This window comes from Nelumbo lutea, chromosome 5 (genome assembly GCF_056320005.1).
Source record: "Nelumbo lutea isolate HS-2025 chromosome 5, American lotus-T2T, whole genome shotgun sequence".
In the NCBI taxonomy this organism is placed as follows: Eukaryota; Viridiplantae; Streptophyta; class Magnoliopsida; order Proteales; family Nelumbonaceae; genus Nelumbo; species Nelumbo lutea.
In genome coordinates, this window is record NC_142688.1 from 76,015,535 (window position 1) to 76,037,985 (window position 22,451).

Genomic DNA, 22,451 nt, shown 5'->3' on the forward strand with positions numbered 1-22,451 from the left:
CACCTGATGTGTGATTGTCTACAACCACCATGTGGATCAACCGCATTGCTGCTACTTTTCAGGACTTGCCAAAACTTGTTCAATTCGATTAAAATTTGGGGGGCTTGAGTATGTACCTGAGTTTTTGAGTCTGTCCTTAATTGGTGTTTTGTTCAATCAATTGTATGTTTTTTCTTAAGGTTTTGATGTGAAAAAGATCAAAATTCCCTAATTCAACCTTTTATTTAAAAAAGGGAGCCAAAATGTAGTGTCTAAAATCCATAAACATTTGGCAATGGTTTCTTTGGAAATATTGAATAAAACCAAATCTTCTAGAGCAAGAAGAACTTCTGCTATGGCTATTTGTTTTTTCTTCTCAAAATATTATCATTCTTGTCAGTTGACTTCTTTTCTTTTTCTTCCAAGGTGATTGCACAATCTTTTTTCACCAACATTATATACAACTTTTACTTCTAGAACATGGTTGGACCTATTGAACTTTGACACATTGAATTGGGTGGAGCTTCACCTCACCATCTTTAATTCATGCACCATTAAATAGAAAATGTAGATTTTTGTTGAATTTGGATTCAAAATCGTAGAGCTCTAACACTAATTGTTGGGATTGGTGAAACATCCAACAGAATTTTTAAATATACTGAAGGAAAGAAAATACAAATACTACAAGGCAAAAGAAAGAAAGGAAGATCAAGTACACCAGGTTTATGTGGTTCAACCAAACTGCCTATGTCTATAGGTGGAAACTTAAGGGTCTGTTTGGTTTCCAGGAATAAGTAAAAAATAATAATATATTAATAATAAAATAATAATAAACTATTAACAAAATATTAGGAAAATATTAATAAATTAATAATAAAAACTATTAATTATTAAATAAAATATTAATACAATATAATTAAAGTAATCATAAAATAATAATTATAAAACATTCATAGTAAAATAATAAAATATAATAATAATAATAATAATAATAATAATAATAATAATAATAATAATAATAAGAAGAAGAAGAAGAAGAAGAAGAAGAAGAAGAAGAAAATATAAAAAATAATAATAATAAAAAGAAATGATATCATTCATTAAATAATAATCATAATAATAATTAAGTAGAATTAAAATATTAATAAAACAAAATATAGTAATAAAAAGTAATAAATTAGTATTAAAATATAGTAATGAAAATATTATTAATGTAATAATAAAATAATAATATATTTATAAAATATTCATAAATTAATGATAGATACTAAGATATTAATTATTAAATACTAATAAAATAATAATAACAAAGTAGTAATAAAATAATAATTATATGTTCATAAAATATTAATAAAGTAATACTAAAATAATGAATAAACTAATACAAAAATGAAAATTTTTAGTACATTCCGGTTCCAACTCCCAATGAACCAAACAACAACATTGAGAATTTGATTGTGATTCTTGATTAAACCAAATAAGCATAAGGAATAGGTGATTCCATTTCTGATTTCTCAGGATTTCGATTCCGGTTCCAATTCTGGTCCTATCCACAAAGCAAATGGACCCTTAGAAACATGAGTTCATTAGAAAGTCACTCAACACTAACCACCCTTACAACCTTTTAAGTACCCATACTGAACCTACATGAAACACTTTATACAACCCAAAATAGGCAAAAATGGCATTTGAATTGATTTCTACTAATATAGGTGACCCTAGTTTCTAATTTATAATTTTTTTTTTTTTGCTTCATGGGACTACAAAATGGGTGCAGACTATTGCCTAAACCCATAATCCCCAACCCTGGTCGTAGCAGGATTTGATCCTAGGTCTCAGGTAGAAACAACTAGAGAATCAAGTGATTTTTTAAATGTTATAAGATTGGAAATGTATAAATGGTGAGGATTAAGCAATGACAAAATGTTGAATTTTACCACCTAATATAATTTGGTTAGTATTTATCTTTTTTACTTAATAGTTTTAACTAGTAATTTTGCATGTGCATTGCACATGGAAACTTAACGATTAAAAATGGATAGCTTTAAATTTTGTATTCTATTTTTATCATTAATAAGAATACTTCTTTTTTTATTTTTGTTTAATATTAGAGATGCATCCAAAATTTTCTATAAATTTTCTTGACATTACACACACACACAATCAACTGAGACAATAAATCCGGGCTCAAGAGTGGTACATTCTACTAACAAGCCACGATGCTAGAGATGACCTATCCCACGGTCTGAAGTTCAAAACTGAAGCCTAGCCAAACATAAGATGGGATGAGGCTAATTGGGCTTGAGCTGCATCTACCCTTAGGTCATGTTTGGTTCATAGAAAATAAGATAGAAACAGAAAGTTGATGGACTTGAAGAATTTCATAAATATCCTTAGGAACTTTCCACCAACTTACTATTTCTCTCTTATTTTCCGTCAGAAAAAAAAAAAACATAAGCCTTCGGAGAGGGCATACAGAAAAGGGCCATGGTCTTGAGATCAGGGTTCTTGGGAGAGGTGACCGGGATGAATGCCGAACATTTGGCATTTTCTTGCACCAAGTGGTTGCTCTCAGTCTCAAATTAGATTTCTCATGCTTGTTAATGTGAGATTTTGGGGGTATTCAACAGCATGATTGATTTTGTTTTTGAAAAAAAAACTGTCACATCAGCAAAGTCATATCGTTTTTAGTACTTAAAAAAACAACCTTGTTATTGAACACCCTCTTTACAATTGCGTCAAGTAATGACCCCTACGTATGGGGAGAACCCCTTAGTCTCCATCTGGAAGGAGTACAAATACAAATATGTAGAGTGTAAAACCTTTTATTTTGTATTATTTTATATCTAGTTGTACTGTACATATTTGTATTTGTACTCCTTTCAAACTGAGCCTTAAGTGCAATTGTAAAATCTCAGGTTGGCAAGTTTGAAAATTCGGTTTGAGTCTAGGTATACATAAATATGCTTTCATTTCTAGGTATAAAACTTGTTACTTATGCTCCATTTGTTTTGTTAGAAAACAGTAAAGTAGAAAAAAAATTGTTTTTTATGATTTTACAATTTTTTTAGTATTTGGTTTTGTTGAGAAATCACATTTCTTGGAAAGTATTTTGCTTGGCCAAGAAAAATATGGAGATCTGGGCTTTGAATTTCTTTCCTTTTCTTAGTTTCTTATGTTCCATTTGCTTTGTCAAAAAAAAAAAACCTTGTGAGTTGTGAACATTCTACATCTCCCCAACTCCTTGAGGTCACATTAATGCTCCACAGATCACATCATAACCACCTTCTGTCCAGATCAAGTTGGCATTATATCATCATCATACCCATTGCAGTCCACCTCCATGAGACAACTTCAATTGAGTTGTTTTTAGTAGCTGTTGTGTTTTTCATGGGTTCCATTCTGTTGACACTGGAGTTTTCTAGGTATTAGTCATCATTCATAGTGTTGGTTGGAGCTACATCTGTTAGGTTTCGTTCTGACTTCTTGAGGCTTCAAGACCCTAGAGCTACATCTGTTATGTTTCATTTGCACTTCTCTTGTCTTTCTTTTTTGTCTAAATTCCAGTCTCTCAACCACCCAGATGAGCATTTTATTCATACTGCTCCCTCTTGCTGGTACATGCGGATCTATCCAGAATAATTTGAAGTCCTCTGCAGGCCCTCACTGGGTCAAAATTCTGTTACTTTTTTTTCCCCTTTAGCCTCTCAGGACCTCACCATCTAGCTGTAGTGGCATGGTCTATGGAGGCCCATAATGCAACACTTTAGGGTTCATTTCCTTTTCTTTTTCTTTTTTGGCTATGATGGCCTGTTATCATAAGATCATAAGAAGCAAGTTGTGGGCTCAGGCAGTCCCCTCTTTGAGGTCATCTGGGCTCCATTTCCAGCCCACTGTGGCTCCCACTATTTGGCCCATAGAGCCCCTTTCTATCAATGCAGAATTTCAGAACGAGTCTGGCCCTTCACAACACCTCTTTTCATTAATCCATAGGAGAGCTCTGAGTTTTTCTCAGTTCTCAGTGTTCTAATCCATCAAGTAGCAATGATCAACCCATAACATTTCGTTGGCAGACAGGCATGACTCTTTCCAGAGGGTATATACTACTGATGGCATCTACTGATCAAACTAAATGGCAAATTTCTTTAGATCTTTGATGGGCATTAGTTTGATGGGTGATCCTTTTATATGCTGATGATATAGGGTTCGATCGGTTGGTTGAGTTTGAGTATAGGCCAATCCTGAATTGGGGCTGTTAACGGCTGAAGTGGGTAAACTGAATGACTTCTTGCTTTGTCTTTTAGTGGATAAAATATCAAGAATATAGATCAACCCAATTTCAGTTTTTTTTCTTTTCTTTTTCTTTTGATAGAAATAAAAAAGTTATTAAAAATGAAAGTAGTGATACAAGAAGAATAAACACAGTGGCCCAGCCCAAAAGAAGGAGGTCAGTGTCACAGAGCTATACAAAACTAACAGGGCCCTCCAACAAAAGCCCAGCTAAACCCCAATTTGGGGTGTCAATTGGACTGGATTTGGTCCAATCCGATCCAGTCCAATGTGAGTCCATTATAAATGGACCAGGTCCAATCCAATCTAATCCAATGAATGTTTTGGACCAATTTGGACCACTCCAATTCAATGTCTGGACCGTCAAATTCATTTAAATTTATTTTGATTTAGATTGGTTTCAATCCAAACCCGGTCCATTGACACATATATTCTTATCTTATATCAATAGATCAGATATTGACTTAATCCTAGGGCTGTTCATAAGAAAATCCAACCCGATCAAACCGAAACCAACCCAAACCGAGCTGACTTAGTAGTTAATAGTTAGTTCTTAGTTAGTACTTACAACCTACTTAGTTTCTACTTAACTAAGTTGTCTCTATCCTAGTTACAACCTAACTTAATTTCTAATCTTCTAGTTAGAAATGACATTAATGGCAAGTATTGTAAGACAACTAGACAACGAATTTTTTTGAAAAAGTTTAAAGAAAATAATCAAAGGATCCTAGTTTTTATGATCTTTTACACCAAATAGGCAACCAATTACAATTAGAATTAGGTGTCATTTTTTACTTAAATTAGAAGGTTTCTTGAAATATACAAATTTCAGTCTTCTTTCTCTAATATAGTTTGACTTTTTCTATTTTCTTGATAACTTCTATTCTAACTTGGTCTGCCCCCTACCAATTTCAGTCTTCTTTCTCTAATAGAATTAGGTGTCATTTTTTACATCAAATTTCAGTCTTCCTTCTCCAATCTACCAATTTATTACCATGGTTGAACTTAGAGCCAAAATCGACCCAAACCGACCCAATCTGACTCAAACCGACCAGGTTGGTTTTGCTTAACACAGGGTTGGTTTCGGTTTCAATTTTAGGTAACCCAACCAGGTCAGGTCGATTAAAAAATCTCAGTAAACTGACCCAACCCGACCCGTGAACAACCCTACTTAATCCAACCCAATCCAATATAAATTTGTTACGGATAGACCAGGTCCAATCCAATCTAATAAATATTTTTACCAAATTGGTCCAATCCAATATGCCTTGTTGGTCCATCCAATCCATCCAAAACTAGTCCATTGACACCCTTAACCCCAAACTTTGAGAAGAAAATTAAGAACCTCAAAATACAAAACTGAAGCTCTCTGCCAAGAACGTTACTTGATCTAATGATAAAATTTTGGGCTGATGACAAGAATGAGAATGTGGGTTTGAGTCTGAGTACAGCCACTTTGTGCAAGGAAAATGCCAAAAGTTAGGTTATCCAATTGTCCCCTTGACGGAAAAGGCCTATTATCACCTATATCGTGATCTTGATTTTTAGCTTATCGTTGCTCGGTTGGCTATTTTCTTGGAAAACTGATGTACAATCTTTCTATTTGAATACCAAATAAAGCAGAGGTATAGCTCAGACATGCCCAGTAAAGATATGGTTTTTGCATACATGATCTGCCATCCCGATTAAGTAAGTCGCTCATAATTTAACAGTGGATATGACACCAAATAGAACAGAATCCCGAATTGAGATTCATGACGATGATAATAAACAATAAGTAAGAAATTGATTAACAGATACTGAGTTCACTTTTATCATTAATATTAAAGCATCAGCAGTAATAACCAAATCAGTCTCTAAACTACTTCTACAATATCAACTGAAAGTACCCACCTCCAAAAGACATCAATGGAGAATGAGTCTTGTTTTCAAGTAATAGGCCTACTTATTACAATACAAACATTAGGATTTTACATATTAAAAAGTATCAAGGTTCTTCTCAACATAGATGATTCAATGAGAGAAAGCGAGAGAGATGAGAGAGGGGAGTGGGGGGAAGGGAGAGAGAGAGAGAGAGAGAGAGAGAGAGAGGTAACCTTGGTCCTAACCATGGTAGGAGGGGTTAGAGGAGACTTAACACAAGAGACACAAAATATTTCTCAAGGGTTATCTCCTTGGTCTGGTTTGACACCACAAAAAGTCCAACAGAGTGGGGAAAAAACGAAGAAAACAATCCTACAAGTGAGTTGGATCTCCAAAAGCCATTAATGGAGTTCTTGTAAGGTTGATGACAGGAGGTATGCGCTAATTGCCAAAAAGTAGCGCCCCTCTGAGTTAAATCGGGCTAAAACTCCCAATGTTCAGCCACGATGAATGTACAAAAAAAAAAAAAAAAAAAAAAAAAAAAAAAAAAAAAAAAAACATAAGTCAATGCAGTACCTTCCCTTACCCTAAGGGAAGACAATGAGGGTTGATTACATGGTTACACAGAGGTTATATGAGAGTTACGTGAAGTTGGTAAAGCATTTAAACACCTGATGATGATCATGAGTCACAAAAAATTAAACAAAACAGTTTTGGTCATTTTGAAAAAGAAGGACATCTAGGACTAGGGCTGATGTTAGCACAAATATAACTCTACGGCATCCTGTGCCCTTGGTTTGATAAAAACTGTCTTCTCTAGATAGATTTAGAGATCATGTTTAGCTGGAGTCTCAAAAGAAATTAGCCAGTTCAGCAAACTTCAAATCCCAATGTATGTTGGAAGTAAGGACTTGCTATCTGGTTTGTTGAATTTACAATATTTCTGCAAGTCCAAGTTAGATCACTAGTACTGTTTCTCTTCTCATCTGCAGCCTTTCCAAGGGCTCATATATATGTTAGGGGATTAATTGTTTCCAACTTAGCCCCATCAATTGGCTAAAGTTGGTGACCTGCAGCCACAACAACATTCCTTGGTTCTCTAGGGAACCACACAAACTTGAGTGCCTGATGATGTAGCCCAACCTTGAGCTAAATGCAAAGGGAAGTCGCCCAGTTTAAAGGACATGCACTGTTGCTTGGAGGGATTTTCTCCAAGTTTCAAGGATGATTTTAGCCCCTATGGGGGGCTAATTTGGTGAGAAGCCCCAAGGTTCCAAACTTGGGCTTGTGTTAGAAGGAAGAGAGAGAGAATAGAATAGAATAGAAGAGAGAGAGAGAGAGAGAGAGAGAGAGAGAGAGAGAGAGAGGGAGAGGGAGAGGGAGAGAGAGATTTTTAACCATGGTTAAGCCGAAGGTTGTTCTGCTGATGGTTGGAAGTGGGTAGGAACAAGTCTGTAGTGGTGAGGTGTTGGGGCATGAAGAGTTGGAGCTGTGAGAGCCATGGTCACGCCTGTTGTAGAGTAAAACACACTGTTAAAGATATATATTAGTACCACATGGTGAGAATATCAACTAAACACGGAATGCTTTGTTTAACATAGATTAGATATAATTGAACCAGAAAAATGGCACGAACCTGCTTGAGAGGGTGGAGTAGGAGAAAGAGACATAGGTCCACCGCCGTAGTGATGGGCGAACCCGGTTGAACCAACGCCGGAGTATTGAAACAGGTGTTGGGGATATTGGAAGCCGTATCCCTGCCCACCCGTGTAGGCCGCAGTTCCTCCATTGCCCTGCCCGAAGTGGAGGTAGGGGTAGAAAGCGGCGGTGGTTCCGGTGACCATTCCACCGGCCCCAGTCCCATACATTGGATACTGGGACATTGCTCCTCCTCCATATATACTGTAATAACTCTGCACCAAATTAAACATCACCCCAACATAAGTTACTCTTCAGAGGGAAACTATGCCTTATTAACAACTATGAGATCAGTAGAGAAGTAAGAGGCAGTATTACAAACCGCAAGATAGCTATACTCTGGTGAGTATGGAGAGTACCTGAAATGTGTGGAGAGAGAGAGAGAAATGGTTAGGGACTACTTAGAATAGAAACTGAATTGAATATGCATTTACATGATGATGATGATGATGATGCATGTGAGCCCTTTCCATCACATGCAGCTGGTGAAGCAGTAGAGTCAAGCTAGTCTAATGATCATCATTGGTGTATGAGTTACATACACATTATGGATGCATGTGGCATGCATTTCCATGATGATGTTGCATGTGAGACCTTTCCATCACATGCAGCTGGTGAAGCAGCAGCAAGCTAATCTTATCATCACGCATGGGTGTATGAGTGGCATGCACCATGCATTCACATGTTCACGTGGAGAGATATAGTTAAGCTTCATGTAGTTCAGTGGCATTAATTAATTACCACTGCATGCATGTGTATGTGTGCATGCATATATAATTATGTACATGCATGACATGGGTGGACAAGCATGCATCCACACATGATGGAAGTAGTTTAATCAATGTGGTGGTGTGTATGTGTGTGCTGTGAACTGGCAATGCACGTGCAGCTTCCTATTTATAACTGTTTGAAAGCTTACCCATATAAATTGTAAGGAATCCCTTGTTGGATGGCATAATGAGGGAAGGTTGCAGCAGAAGGAAAAGCTGTTCCTACCCCACCTTGAAGGCCCGAGTGAAAAGAGCTCATTACCCTAAAGTTTCTGCCTGCGCCTGACCATGAGAAGAGTATATATAATTATACAGTGAAAGGAGAAGAAATGAGAATGATAGATAAACCAAGCAAGGAAAGCTTAAGAAATTAATATTTTTTTTCTTCTTTTTCTTTGTCTTTCTTAGATGAGATATCCTTTTTGTTCCACAGGTTGTTATACAACATCCCTTCAAAGGAATATCAAATATGCCTTCTCCCTCAAGTACTGATGAGAAGTATGAATCATCCTTCTAATTTGCAAACATACATTTGCAAATTAGAAGATGAAAAGGAAGTTCTTTTTCTACATACATATATACATACATGGATACATACATGCATACATATTATGTATACATGTATATACAGCGCTTCCGATGAATGGGGATGAGAATGGTGTAACATGAAAAGCATTAGAGAAAGAAAATACAAGGAAGAATTTGATATGGGTTAGATCTGATTTATGCCGTAAGTGGAATTTTTATTTTTCTATTGATTCACTTTCATATATTGAACTGAATAAAGGAGAAAGGAGAAAAGGAGAGAAGAGGAGCATTGAGAGAAATAATAACTTGGTAAAAGAGGAGAATGGATAAAAACAGAAAAGAGAAGACAAGACAATATAGAGGGAAGAAGAAAAAGAGAGAGAGAGAAATAGAGAAAGAAAAGTGATACCATGTTGTGGTGTTGAAGGTCTGGATCTCTGAACACCCAAAGAAGCAAGATTGCAATTAGCCCTCCTCCCATCTATCACAGGAGCAGCATCCACACAAGCTCTCATGGCCGCTTCAGGTTCACGAAAAGTTACCTAAAATAGAAAAGAAGAGAAAAAATAGACTGATCACTAAATCACCCATAATAAGAAAAACAATGGAGAAAGAAAGAAAAAAAAAGTGTGGATCTTGATTCTCTTGATAATTCTGGATCAGTATGATTTCTTTCCATTGAAGAAAAACCTACATCTAGATCTTGGGCGAGCTTCAAACCATCCACTGTTTGAAGCAAAATCAACAAAAGATAAAAGGATAAAATTATACAGTTAAGACCAAGAAAAGATGGAAGAAAAAGAAATGAAGGAATTATGGAATGGAAAAGAAGGGGAATACAAATCCATAGCCTTTGGATCTTCCGGTGTTCTTGTCTGTGATTACAACAGCTTCCAAAATCTCTCCAAACTGTTCAAAGTATTTCTTCATGGTCTCTTTCTGGGTCTCCCAAGCCAATCCCCCAACAAACACTTTAGTGTAAGTGGTATCTCCAAACTGGCCCGCTAGATTTGCTGGAGTCATCTTCAGACTTCCACCTCTAAACCCTTTTCTCTCCTCTTCTCCTTGATCCTTCCTTCCTTCAAAGTTAGCAGATTTTGATGAGGCACAGCCCTTGACAACAACTCTTATCACTCAGCAGAGAAATACAATGATCTATATGGAACGATATTAGACTACACAAAACAGAAAGATAACCCTCTAAATTTAGAGGTTCTTCTCTAGATTTAGAGGTGATGGATTTGGTGGCGAGGGAGAGGGTTTCAGGATCAGCCAGTTGGGTTAGGGATCAAGGAGAGAGAGAAAGAGACTAGAGATGGAGAGAGAGAGCGCGAAAGGGAGGGAAGAAAGCAAAAGGAGGGAGGGAAAAAGGAAAGAAAGAAAACCATTCACACATAATACGGACATGTTTTAATATATACTAAACCACAGCCCCCACCAATTACATTATTGTCGTCACTCATCGTTGTCATCTCATCTCCACCGTGAAAACTAGCTGGTGTGAGGGAAGGCTTGATTTCAGTGACCCAAATACCCTTCCCCCTTACTCGATATTACATAATTGCCTTGGCGGCAAATCTCTTGTAAAATTCACCTTGAGAATCGGAATGAAAGAATACGAGGCTTGTCGTCACCATGGAAGCTAGTGGCAAAAACGGTACGGAGATTTTCAATAACGGAGGAACCCAGATTACGGTGGTCAACAGTCAAACTTTACTTATTTTCCCCTTATTTTACACATTATTTAAATAATAATCATATGGAGAGAGAGAGAGAGAGAGGTTTGAGAGAGGAGGGTTATTAATTAAACAAGGCAGCATAGGGGGTGGTGAGAGAGGAAAAGGTTTCTCTCGCCAGTTCAACTCAATGACCCAATTGCCACCTTGTAAAGCATAAAGGGGTGGAGGAGGGCAGTTAGAAAGAGACAAGTGTAGCTTTGAAAACCCTAAGATGGTTAATATGTATGTCTGAAACCCTAAAGGGGTTTAAGTAATTATTCCATTTTCTTTATTAGATCCACCCATCAAAGTATGATAAGTGTCTAGTTTAGTCGGCAGTATTTCATGCCAATTCAAAGCAGGGTTAATCTCATATATAAAAAATGTTTAATACTATATATCAAATGTTTAATATTATATTTATAATATTAATATATTAGAATAAAAATTATCAAAAAAAGTAAATATTAATAAAATAATTTAATTAAATGACTTTGATATTGTATATCATAAATAAAATGAATTGAAAATAACTTTTGTGAGACTCAAACCTCTAATTTTAGTAAAAATGCAACATTCAACCCAACATTACCAATAAATAAAATAAAATTTTTTTATAGATGCAGTCATATTGGATGGAACAAAATAGGGGTGGACTTCACTGGATCCGCATTAATTCACTCCAATTATAAATATTAATTGGATTTGATGTTGTCTTGAGTTTGTGAGTCAGACGAGTTGAGGTGTCTCGAGTTGGTGTCTTGGATGAGCTGTTGTAGCGACCTGTAAGCATAGAAATGGTCAGATGCCGTGAGGTGGATCCCTGGGGAGAGAATCTCCGACACTCAAGTTAGTAAGACCGCTGAAGGATTTGGATGGTCTGACCTGTGAGCTTGTAAATATAAGAAGAGCTGAAGAGACAAAGACAGTTGGAATGCAAGAGTGCATATATTGAGAGTGTTACTTGGGCCGGTGTGCCCTTATATGGACATCCGGTGAGCCATTGCACTTCCCATTTGTGGGATATATGTTGTCTTCCTAGGGAGTCTTAAGGCTGCATTTGGAAACGATGCAAATGGAGTGTAAATCCCGGTTCAGGGCAAATTTGTATTCTGTTTCATTTTTGTTTGTGCTTGGCAACATTATATTTTTGTATTGACAAATGACAGACTAATGCATATTTACATTGATAATAAGATGTAAAAGTATATCAATAAAAAAGAAGTAAATTTGCATTCAAGTGGGCTTTTGATAAAAAAAAAAATCATATACTTTTTTGAAATTCATGTTTGCATCCATTACAGCCAAAAGTTTGTTGGGTAAGAAGGTAAATTTGTCAATGCAAAACAAACCCAACTTTACAATTTATATGAACCGTTTTACACTACATATTTATATTCGCACATATTTGCATTCTTTCCAAATGCAACCTAAATGAACTATTCTCCAACATGGCCTGCATGTTTCACACCGACTTGGGTGGCTGGCTAGTACCTCGCCGATGTCCACCATGTGTCTTATTTGTAGTGAGACATGTGGCATTTCCTCAATGCTAACATGGCAGTCCAGGGTATGACATGTCATAATTCCTTGGCTCATCTAGGTGTCCCTCCTTGGCTTGACCATGTGGCATTTCTCGATTTGATCACGTGTCACTCCCTCATTGGACATGGATTATAGCTGCCTGCATCAAGGTCGAATTCGAATTCAAGTTTGGACAGACTTATATTGTTTTGCAACCCTAATAGAATAAAGGAGAAGGCAGAAAACCATCACATTGGGTCCAATATGTGTAATCATAATTCTGCATGTACAACTAGCAAACATCATCAACCATTGTTTTTCTTCCATTTTTGCAATGGAACATTGAATCATGGGATTGATTGTATATGTTTATGAGGGAAAAGGATAGATGGTAACTAGAAAAGGTTAAAATATATAGGAAAAGATCATGATTGAGGTCAACCATTGGATTTTTGCAGCCCTACGGAGATTATGGATTTGGGCCCACCTGGTACCATTATTTGGGCCCATATGGAACCAAATTTTTAGATCAAAGGATCTGACTGTTGGGGTGCTGTTTGTTTAAATGATTTCTTTTTTAATTGTTTTTTTTTTGGAAGGATGGTTTGCAACATTATCCTTTTTAGCCTTCTTTAACAAATGCTGTCACATATTTTAGGACAATATAATATTTAACTCCTAATTAATTCTTAAAATGAAATCCAGACGTATTAAAACTAATTTATATTAAATAAAGTATAAAGAAAATAAATAGTGGCCATGGTTAAGCAAGGAACCCCTCACATGAGGTTGAGATTTTAATAAGAGGATTGGTGTCAGAAGGAATTTAATGCCAATGCAAGGTGGGGTCTGGTGCTTAGTATATGCCATTCTTGGATAAAAATTTGTCTCCAATCTGAGGAAACCTCTTTAAATCAAAATAGTGAAGAATATCAGGACCTACTTTGTATTTTTGTAAGGGTGAGATGCTGCTTGACAACTCAATACATTTGGGTTTTATGCCCATCAGATGGTCAAGAATGTAGTATCATCATGCAGCTTTTTGGGTATGCTATGTGGCAGATAACTAGTAAACTTATATGGGCAATCTGAGGTTTGTAAGGGAGAGATGCTGCCTGCCAACTCAATCAATTTGGGTTTTGATTCCTATCAGACGCACAATATGGTAGTATGTATAATCATGTAATTTTTGGAGTATTATGGCCCCTCAAAGTTAAATGAGCTGCTGCCACTTGGAAAACTCATCTAGGGTTTTGGAAATAAACGATCCATATCCAGCAAACCAATTCTAGGGTCTGCTGACTGATTCTATCACTTCTATTTAAATATGAATATAAAATAAATAAACGGAGGCAAGTTGGAATGTCGTTGACCTGACTTGGATTGGGTGGTGGGGTGGTGGCCGGAGGCCGCAAACCTTTGGGCTGAGGAAACATACAGGCTACAGCTGCCATCGGCGGATTGATTGAGGGGTATTTTAGATATTCTGGCGGTGTAGAAAGGGTATTTTAGATATTAAAATAAAACCTAGACTGTTTTAGATAATGATTGTAATAAACCTTTGCCTTTTCCTTTGTCAAATATAAAATACTATTCTTGTCAGAGATTGAAGGCCGTCCGGGTTGGCACTTGGCAGTTGGCATTCTTTCTTCGGCTCGGCTCGGTTCGGCTCAGCTCATCTCAGTTCGGCTCGTCTGGGGGGAGACTATTGTCTGCTACACAAACAGGCGTACGAGGCACATGCAAGGGTATTTTAGTCATTTAAACGTGGAACGGTCGTGGTGGGTTGCATGGGAATTCGTGTTTGTTGCAAGTTGAATGTTGTGCGCGATTTTGGCGACAAAGAAAACGCATGCCAGCATGCGTGCCAAACTCGTACCTTTTTCATGACAAAATTGCCCTCACATTCTTGAACAGGGCCATGGTTTCTTCTGGTTCTAGTCGGGATCTCTGGGTGTGGATCGGATCTGCAGTTCACGACTTAGCACGCGGTAGATGTTCATTGGACCAATTTCCTTAACACATCTGCTACTACAAATAAAATATATACAATATGCTACGAAACCCAATCAGAAGTCAACACATCAGCCATCCTAAGTAAGACCTAAACTAAGGAATGTCAGTGGATCGGGTCTTATCCTATCGGGTTGGGATCAGAACAGCCTTAATTCCTTAATTAGGTTTCGGGTTGAGGCCACCCCATGGCAAACCCAGCCAACTGACAATATTATTAGCAATTTATTTAGTGAGTGAATGGGGTTTAATTGCCCATTTTATTTAGGGGCTGTTTGGTATATAACGGTGTTGTGTTGTAATTCTATTTTTTTTTTTTTTTGGTATTAATCAGCTCTTTTCTTATAGAGATGATAATAGTAGGATTCAAAATCACACCACCGTTGGGACAATTCATCCAACTCACCAATTGGGTTGATCAATACAAATTTACGAGAAAAATGTGTTGTCTCATCATATATAAATGCCATTTCAGCAACTAGAAAAATGCATTTCTAACTAATCATTTGAAACATCAAATTCTATGTTTTAAATAGAAATAGCAATTTGTGTTGATCAGATTAAAATGCTTTCGAAACATTTCAGATAGAAAAACACTTCTTTCACACAAATTTATATTAAGCAACCCAAAACACAATTGCAATGCAAGTATGCAACACAACTTACCCAACACTTCCTTAGTTGGGCAGGTCAGGTTTAGGTTGATCCAAACCCATTTTTGAAGATGACAAATTGACACCCATGGTAGCATGTCATGCCCAGCTGTTGGGAACATCTCTAAGCATAACACACAAATCCATTTAGTTTCTTGCTTGTCTTTGGTAGTGTTTGGTTTCATTGCCATTTATTTGAAAAATAGCACGAGCACAGTACTACTGCTACATAGGCATTTCCCCCAATATGGAATTTGAAATGTTGTTTGGTTAAATCATTTATCAAATTAAAGAAACATTTTTCTTAGGTTGTGTGAGAGCCATTTGTTGGGAAAACATCTTTTCGATGTTCCCCACAATTCTAAGGTGTTTTTTCCACTATTCAGTTTATGTGGTGCCTAATGTTGTTTAATGACACCTAACTGTCAAAAAACATTTTTTAGTAATTTTTCTTATTTTTCATGATGCATGTCATACAAAATGGTTTTTAAATAGACAAAATGACCATGAAACTAAACAATCCCTTTTGGTCATAAGAATCAAGGTTCAAAGTATCGACACGTATCAACTGATACATATCATGCTAATGGCTTCCTGATATGCCCCTTCAGGGTTTGTATCGGGTCAGACCATGGTTTAAAGTATAGACGGGACTTAAACACACCCCTCTGAACCGGCTTTGAAAAAATAAATAAAACATACAAAAAACACCGATACAGGCCAATATAACCCTACTGCCTATCAGCATATCGGCCTATACTTTGAACCTTGATAAGAATAGTGAGGGTAACTATTATTTTACTCCACACCCATGTTTTTCCTATTATTTGCACCCTGGATCTATTGTTTACCTGTTAACTGGATCTCCAATTCAAAATGCAATGTGTAAAAGGTGCATATATTCCTGTTGGGGTTTCAGCAATAGAGCCCGTCAACCAGTAGATCTTGAAGTTATTGTTTGTTTGCAGTAAATCTAACACTTGCCATATAAGATAGATCAGTGGGTTGGATATGTAATGTCAATTTCAAGCATACTTCTGAGAGCTAAATACCTGAGAAGATTTCAAGTTCAAAGTATGGGGTGTCAATTGGATTGGATTTGGTCAAATCTCTTTCAGTCCATTGTGAATCCACTACAAAGGACCAGGTTCAATTCAACATAATCCATCAAATATTTTGGATCGGTCCAATTTAATGTCTGAACTGTCCAATTGGTTCAAATTTGTTTTAATTTAGAATGGTTTTAATCTAAATCCGATCCATTGACACCTATATTTTTTATCTTCTATCAATAGACCAGAAATTGACTCATAAATTCATTACAGATGGACCAGGTCCAATCCAATCTGATAAACACTTTGGACCAAAGTCTAAACTGTTCCAATTAATAAGTATTGTATGATATGTGTTATATGTATCAGCCTTCGAATTCACCGATACATCAAATAATAGGAAAGAGGAGGAAAGCTCATTTTTAGCCATTAATGTTCTTCTTGGGCTATATCTGGTCTCTGGTTCGAATCTTAAAACCTGAAAGATCTATGAATTGAATCTCAGCATTTTGAATTTTGCAATATGCAATTTCTTCATGTATCAAACCTGGGAGAATTCTTGACCACCTTTCGAATCAATGTTGTAAGACTCAGACTGGGTCATGGTTTTTCTGATTAGCCAGGCTATTTGTCCTGTTCAAACAAGACCCAGGATGGCTACTGGATCACTAGATCACCGGTTCAACCATCCGGTCTGATCTGAGTCTTACCACACTGACTCAAAGGATTTGCTTAAGTACACATACATTAATAAGAATTTATCTGATTTTTGACGTTTGGCAGCCAAAACGGTTTGCTGAATGCCCGCTTCACCTGGTCAAAGTAATATTATTATTAAATACTTTTTTTTTTTTTTTGTTTCATTTTTCAGAAGAGGTACAATAGGTTAGACCACTCGACCTGTGACCTAATTGCCAAAACGATTTTACCTCTGGCCCGGGTCTGAGTCGTCTGACAACATCGGAGTTAATCTTTATGGTAGGACCAACTGGACGCTGGATTCTTATCATTCTATTGTAGGACTGATGGTAAGTCTGGGTCCAAGATCAATTATGAATCGTATGTTCCCTGACCCTAATCCAGCTGAAAAGTGTCTAAAATAGAGCTGTCAATGGGTCCGGTTTGGTTTGGGGTAGGGTGGACCAGTTTGGAACCGATTATTAATTTATTCTGTCCATGGTTTTAAAAAATGATTTAGAAATAGAATCATTCTGGCCATTGGTTTTCGAGTCGATGGTTCGATTGTCAGTTTGAATGGATAGTTCGTTCTAACAATAAAAATTAAAAAATAATTAAAAATAAAAAACTCCCAAAAAACCATTAAACAGGTTGATAGATTGACAGTTCGATCACCTAGATCAATGGATCATTAATCGATTCAATGGTTTTTTACCAGAGACCGAGTTTGGGGTAAAATGAAACTAGTTGTCTGAACGGTTCTCGGGCTGAATAGTCCAACTGTCCAGATCAATAGCAATTCGAAAACCATGATTTTATCATATAGATTCAGAATCAAATATAATATAGGCTCAGAGCCGAACCAATTAGGTCGTAATTGGTTTGATTATACTTGATATCTATAATTATATATGATAATAACAACTTATAGTTTCATTTTTATAATATAATCTTAATAAATTTCATTTATTTTATCAAAAAAAATGTGGAAGTATTCTTAACCAAAATGATTTTATATACAAGAAAAAAAATTAGTTTAGAACAGTAAGAGATGATTCCCACCCAATTGTTGAATGGGACACAAACCACAGAACCAGAACTGACATAATCAGTTCAGTCGGTTCAGTTGTGTCGGGTAGACCTGACTCATCGACAGCCCTGGTCTAAAATGGGATACTTATTTGTTAAGTCTTTGTTGGGCCGCCCTAATAGCTCATCTGTTGAGTGGGCCTCAAAATTAATCACCTTCCTGGACTTCGATGTGAGTTCTGCAGCCCTAAGACTTCTTGGCCTAAGTCAAGCTGATTAGCTCTTACATCAAGATGGGTGTATATTAAGCTATTATACAAAAGAAAGTATATTAATCTAGTTCTCTAATGTTTTTATAATGGAAAGTAATTATCCTTCAGACATCAGAATAACTGGTACTCCCTTCAAACTCTGTTCCCATTCAACAATCTAAGGTTGTATTTCGTACCATTCTTATTTAAGGCTTAAAAGTTGAGACAAAATAATGGTATTTTATGTCGAAATGCCAAGAAAAGTGTTTTGATATGAAACTTGTTTGATTAGTACTAGACCTGACAAACTCAATCCGCGAACCTGACCCAACGTGAAAAAACAGGGTTAGGGTTGGGTCATGGGTCAATCCGGTGACTCAATTTTTAGGTCTAATTGAAACTATTTATGCATTGTTAGAAGTTTTCACTCTTTAATTTTTACTATTTAGTTTTTACTCTTTTGAATTATTAAAAATTCAATTTGTATATTTTATATTTAGAATTTTAAGATTAATTCTTTTAATTTTGCCACTTTTCATGTAATTTTTCTTTACTTTTTAAATTTCAATTATTTTTTGCCCTAACATGAATATTTAGGATTAGGGTCTAGCATTTGACAACCCAACCCAAAATTTAAACTGACCTGAAATCAATCTAGGTGTCTTGACCCAACTCCAAACCGACCCATCCAACCCAATTGCCAGGTCTAATTAGTACATATGCTGATTAGGTGTTTAACAAGTGTTTTGAGCGGTATTGTGTTTAGTGTTGGCTCTCATCCAGAACTGTAAGGCAGTGGTGTCTAAACTAATTATCTATAATTTAAGGGTTGCAAATGGTGGGTTGGGTGCGGATTGAGTACCAACCAACCCATTAATGACTCACACCCATTTGTCACCTCTAGTAATTGCATGTTAATGGGTTGCAACCCACCATGTTGACCCATTTGAATATTTAAAATTATGTAAACTAATATTACATGATGAATATTTGAAATTTGTAAATTAGAGAGGAGACGTTGTATCAAAATTACTTCAGTAGTGCAATCAGCCAAAGCACTTTACTCTTAGAACGAGAGATGACGGTTTGTTTATGAACACTCCATGATACCAAATTAGAACCTAGGAAAATTGCATATCCACCAGCCCAATCTGCATCAGAGTATGCAGTAAGAGACAAAGAGGATGACTGTGAAAACCACAGACTAGATGTGAGATTATGCTTCAAATACTGAAGAAATTACTTGGCAGCAGCCCAATGAACATCAGATGGGTAGTGCATAAATTGGCATAAACGATTGACCACATAAGCGACATCAGGTCTTGTAATTGTGATATATTGTAAGACTCCAGATCTCCTGCCCATGAGTATTCTGCACACGTCTACCCACAACACACTACCCCTTGTGAATTAGGAACATCTCCCCCTGCATAATACTATGCAAGAGGATAAGATGTTCTCTATGTGTGGTTGTGATGTTATGTAGGCAGAGTTTGGGTGGGCAGCAGATCCGGATTCATATTGTAACGCTCCAGAGTCTAGGTTGTGTTTGGTTGCAATGCAAATAAATTTGCACTGATGCAAAACGATTGCAGTGCAAATGATTTAAGTGTAAATTCTGATTTATTTTTGTTTCAAATTTTAGTTTATTCAGTTTGGTTCTTGTACAAATGAAGTAAATTAAGACATGAAGAATAATAAAATAAAACCCAAAATAAAATTAAATGAGAATTTGTATTTTCTTCATTTACAGTCCCATACATTTGAACTAGTGTAAATAAAACTGCACTGCAACCAAACACAGCCATAGGAAAGTACATTAGTAAGAGGAGAACCATCCAGTTGAGAGAGAGAACTGGAGGATGCGATAGGTGTGCTGATAGGATTGGCTCCCAACATATTAAATCGTGCCAATAACTCTAAAATATATTTCTTCTGACTGAGTAATAATCTAATAGAAGTACAATGGGCCTCAAGGCCCAAGAAATAGTGCAAACACCCTAGATCTTTGATAGCAAACTCTAAGCCCAACTTAGATAGCAAGTCATGCATAGCAGTAGCCTGATTTCCGGTAATGAAAATATCGTCTACATAGATGAGAAGAAACATCAACACATTTCCATGAGAGTAAAACAAATAAAGATGCATCTGAGTGAGGGTGTCAATAGATCGGTTTTGGGTTGAACTTCATACAGTCCAAAATCAATTTGGACAGATTGGACAGATCAACAAGATATATTGGATTGGACCAATCTGGTCCAAAATATTTACCAGATTGGATTGGACCTGGTCCATCCACAATAAATATATATTGGATTAGGTTGGATTAAGCCAATATCTGGTCCATTGATATAAGATAAGAACATAGGTGTCAATGAACCAGATTTGGGTTAAAACCAATCTAAATCAAAACGAATTTGAACAGATTGGATGGTCCAGACATTGAACTGGACTGGTCCAAAATATCCATTGGATTGGATTGGACCTGATCCATTTATAATGGGACTCAGATTGGACTGGATTGGATTGGACCAAGTCCAATCCAATTGACACCCCTACATCTGAGGAAGAGATGGTAAAACCAACTTGCTGTAAGAAGGAATCCATACCAAGCTCGAGGAGCTTGTTTAAGGACATAAATAATCTTGTGAAGTTTGCAGACATGAGTTGGAAACGTAGAATCAACATGGCCTTGAGGTTGTTCCATAAAGATCTCTTCATGCAAAAATCTATGTAAAAAAGCATTGTGGACATCAAGTTGACAAATGCCCCAATCAAAATGAAGGGCAATAGAAATAATACACCGAATTGTTGTGTGCTTAACAACGGGACTGAATGTATCATCAAAGAACACTCTTGGTTGTTGAGTAAAGCTATGTGCTACAACCTTGCTTTATAACGCTCTATACTTCCATCAAAGCTTGATGTTTGATTTTGTAGATCCATCGATAACCAACAACATTCATCTCATCAGGTTTCCTAGGAATCAAAGACCAAGTTCCATTTTTAATTAATGCATGGAACCCACTAGACATGGCAGCCCACCAATGTTCTACCTTAGTGGCACAAGTGCAGCAAGTTGGTTCAGTTTCCATTGAAGAAGATGAAGCCATAAGACAATGAGGAATCTGCCACTATGTAGCCATCAAGGCTTTTGGTTTCCTATTACAATCCTTGGACCTTGTAACCATCGGATTACAATTAAGAGAGGATGGTCCCCAAACATTAGAAACCGATCCTGAGGTGGTGGATAAGGCAATTGAAATTAGAAACCGATCCTGAAGTGTAGGGAAACCTTTATAAACCTTGTATTGGTTTCCCTATGTTTTTCTTCCTTTTCCTACCTTTTCCTTCAAGCCAAACATAGCCTTAGTAAATAAGTGAAATTATAGGGGTCTCTAAGTAAATCACCCTAAATTAATCTATTAAAATGAAGTTCCAATAAATATGTAACGTTTGGTTTATGGGAATAGGGATCTGGAATTGAAATCAGATTCCTATTTTTGGTGGAATGGCATTCCCCCATTTGAAGGAATGATCATTCCCTCTCCCTCCCTTCGGAATGAGAATCTCATTCCATCTAATTCTGTTTCTGATTCTGATTACCATTTGAACCTAACAGGCAAGGGGAATAAACCATTTTCATTCTGATTTCAAGAGATTTCAGTTTCAATTCCGACTACAGCCAAACAGATCCTAATATTTCAAACAATGTCTCAGTCAAACAATTTTTCCATATTAGATGTTTCTAAATCAGGGAATCTCTAGCTCATAAACGACTAAATATGGTGTGAGTTTAGGCCTCTTGCATTCTTGGGTGGGCTATCCTGGTTTCGTTCTTTCTGATCTATAGGCTAATTCTGAGACTCTCTGATCTATAGACTAATATGATACCTATTAAAGAATAAAAACTTATTTAGGAAACTACATCCAATTTCTTAAGCATTTATGTTGAACGGTTCTTTGAAATGGTAACAGGGTCTCTTTGATCAAGTGGGTCTAGTGTTTGATCCCCATTGATGAGGGGTAATTTGGCCCGACTTATCAAAACCCAAACACGTGGAAGAGACCTGCTGACTGGATGATGACTCAGCACTTCTTGCCACCTCAGTAAGCCAAGTCAGGTCGGGTACCTTAGGCACATCGGCCAAGACCGAGGTTCGAGCAGCTCGTGATGGCCGGACCTGCCGAGGTGACAAATAGCCAACTTCTAGAAGCAAGCCAGTTGTCTTTGACCTCTCTGGGATCAAGTTGCATGTCTGTCATCCTTATTAGCGTCCAATGTCCGAGCTGCCCTCCAGCTAAAAACATCCAGATCACACACCATCAATTGGTGCCGTTTGTGGGAATGCGCTACAAAAAAGCTAAGTTCCTACCTTCTTTTACTTTTTGTGAAATTTCAAGG

The 22,451-nt window shown here is 36.7% G+C and overlaps 1 protein-coding gene across 2 annotated transcripts; it reads right to left on the reverse strand.

The window, feature by feature from the left end:
* Window positions 1-6,030: 6,030 nt before the first annotated feature.
* Window positions 6,031-10,520, reverse strand: LOC148852966 (uncharacterized). 2 transcript variants are annotated; one of them, XM_088946946.1, is made up of 6 exons: window positions 9,969-10,520; window positions 9,538-9,670; window positions 8,750-8,882; window positions 8,153-8,189; window positions 7,769-8,045; window positions 6,031-7,642 (listed from the first exon to the last, which is right to left on the reverse strand). In XM_088946946.1, the coding sequence occupies exons 1-6, from the start codon at window positions 10,149-10,151 to the stop codon at window positions 7,536-7,538; spliced, it is 870 nt and encodes a 289-aa protein (XP_088803072.1). In that variant the 5' UTR covers window positions 10,152-10,520; the 3' UTR covers window positions 6,031-7,535. The 2 variants fall into 2 exon arrangements, with proteins under 2 accessions (XP_088803072.1, XP_088803073.1); XM_088946947.1 differs by having other exon boundaries at window positions 6,031-7,662.
* Between the last annotated feature and the right edge of the window lie 11,931 nt (window positions 10,521-22,451).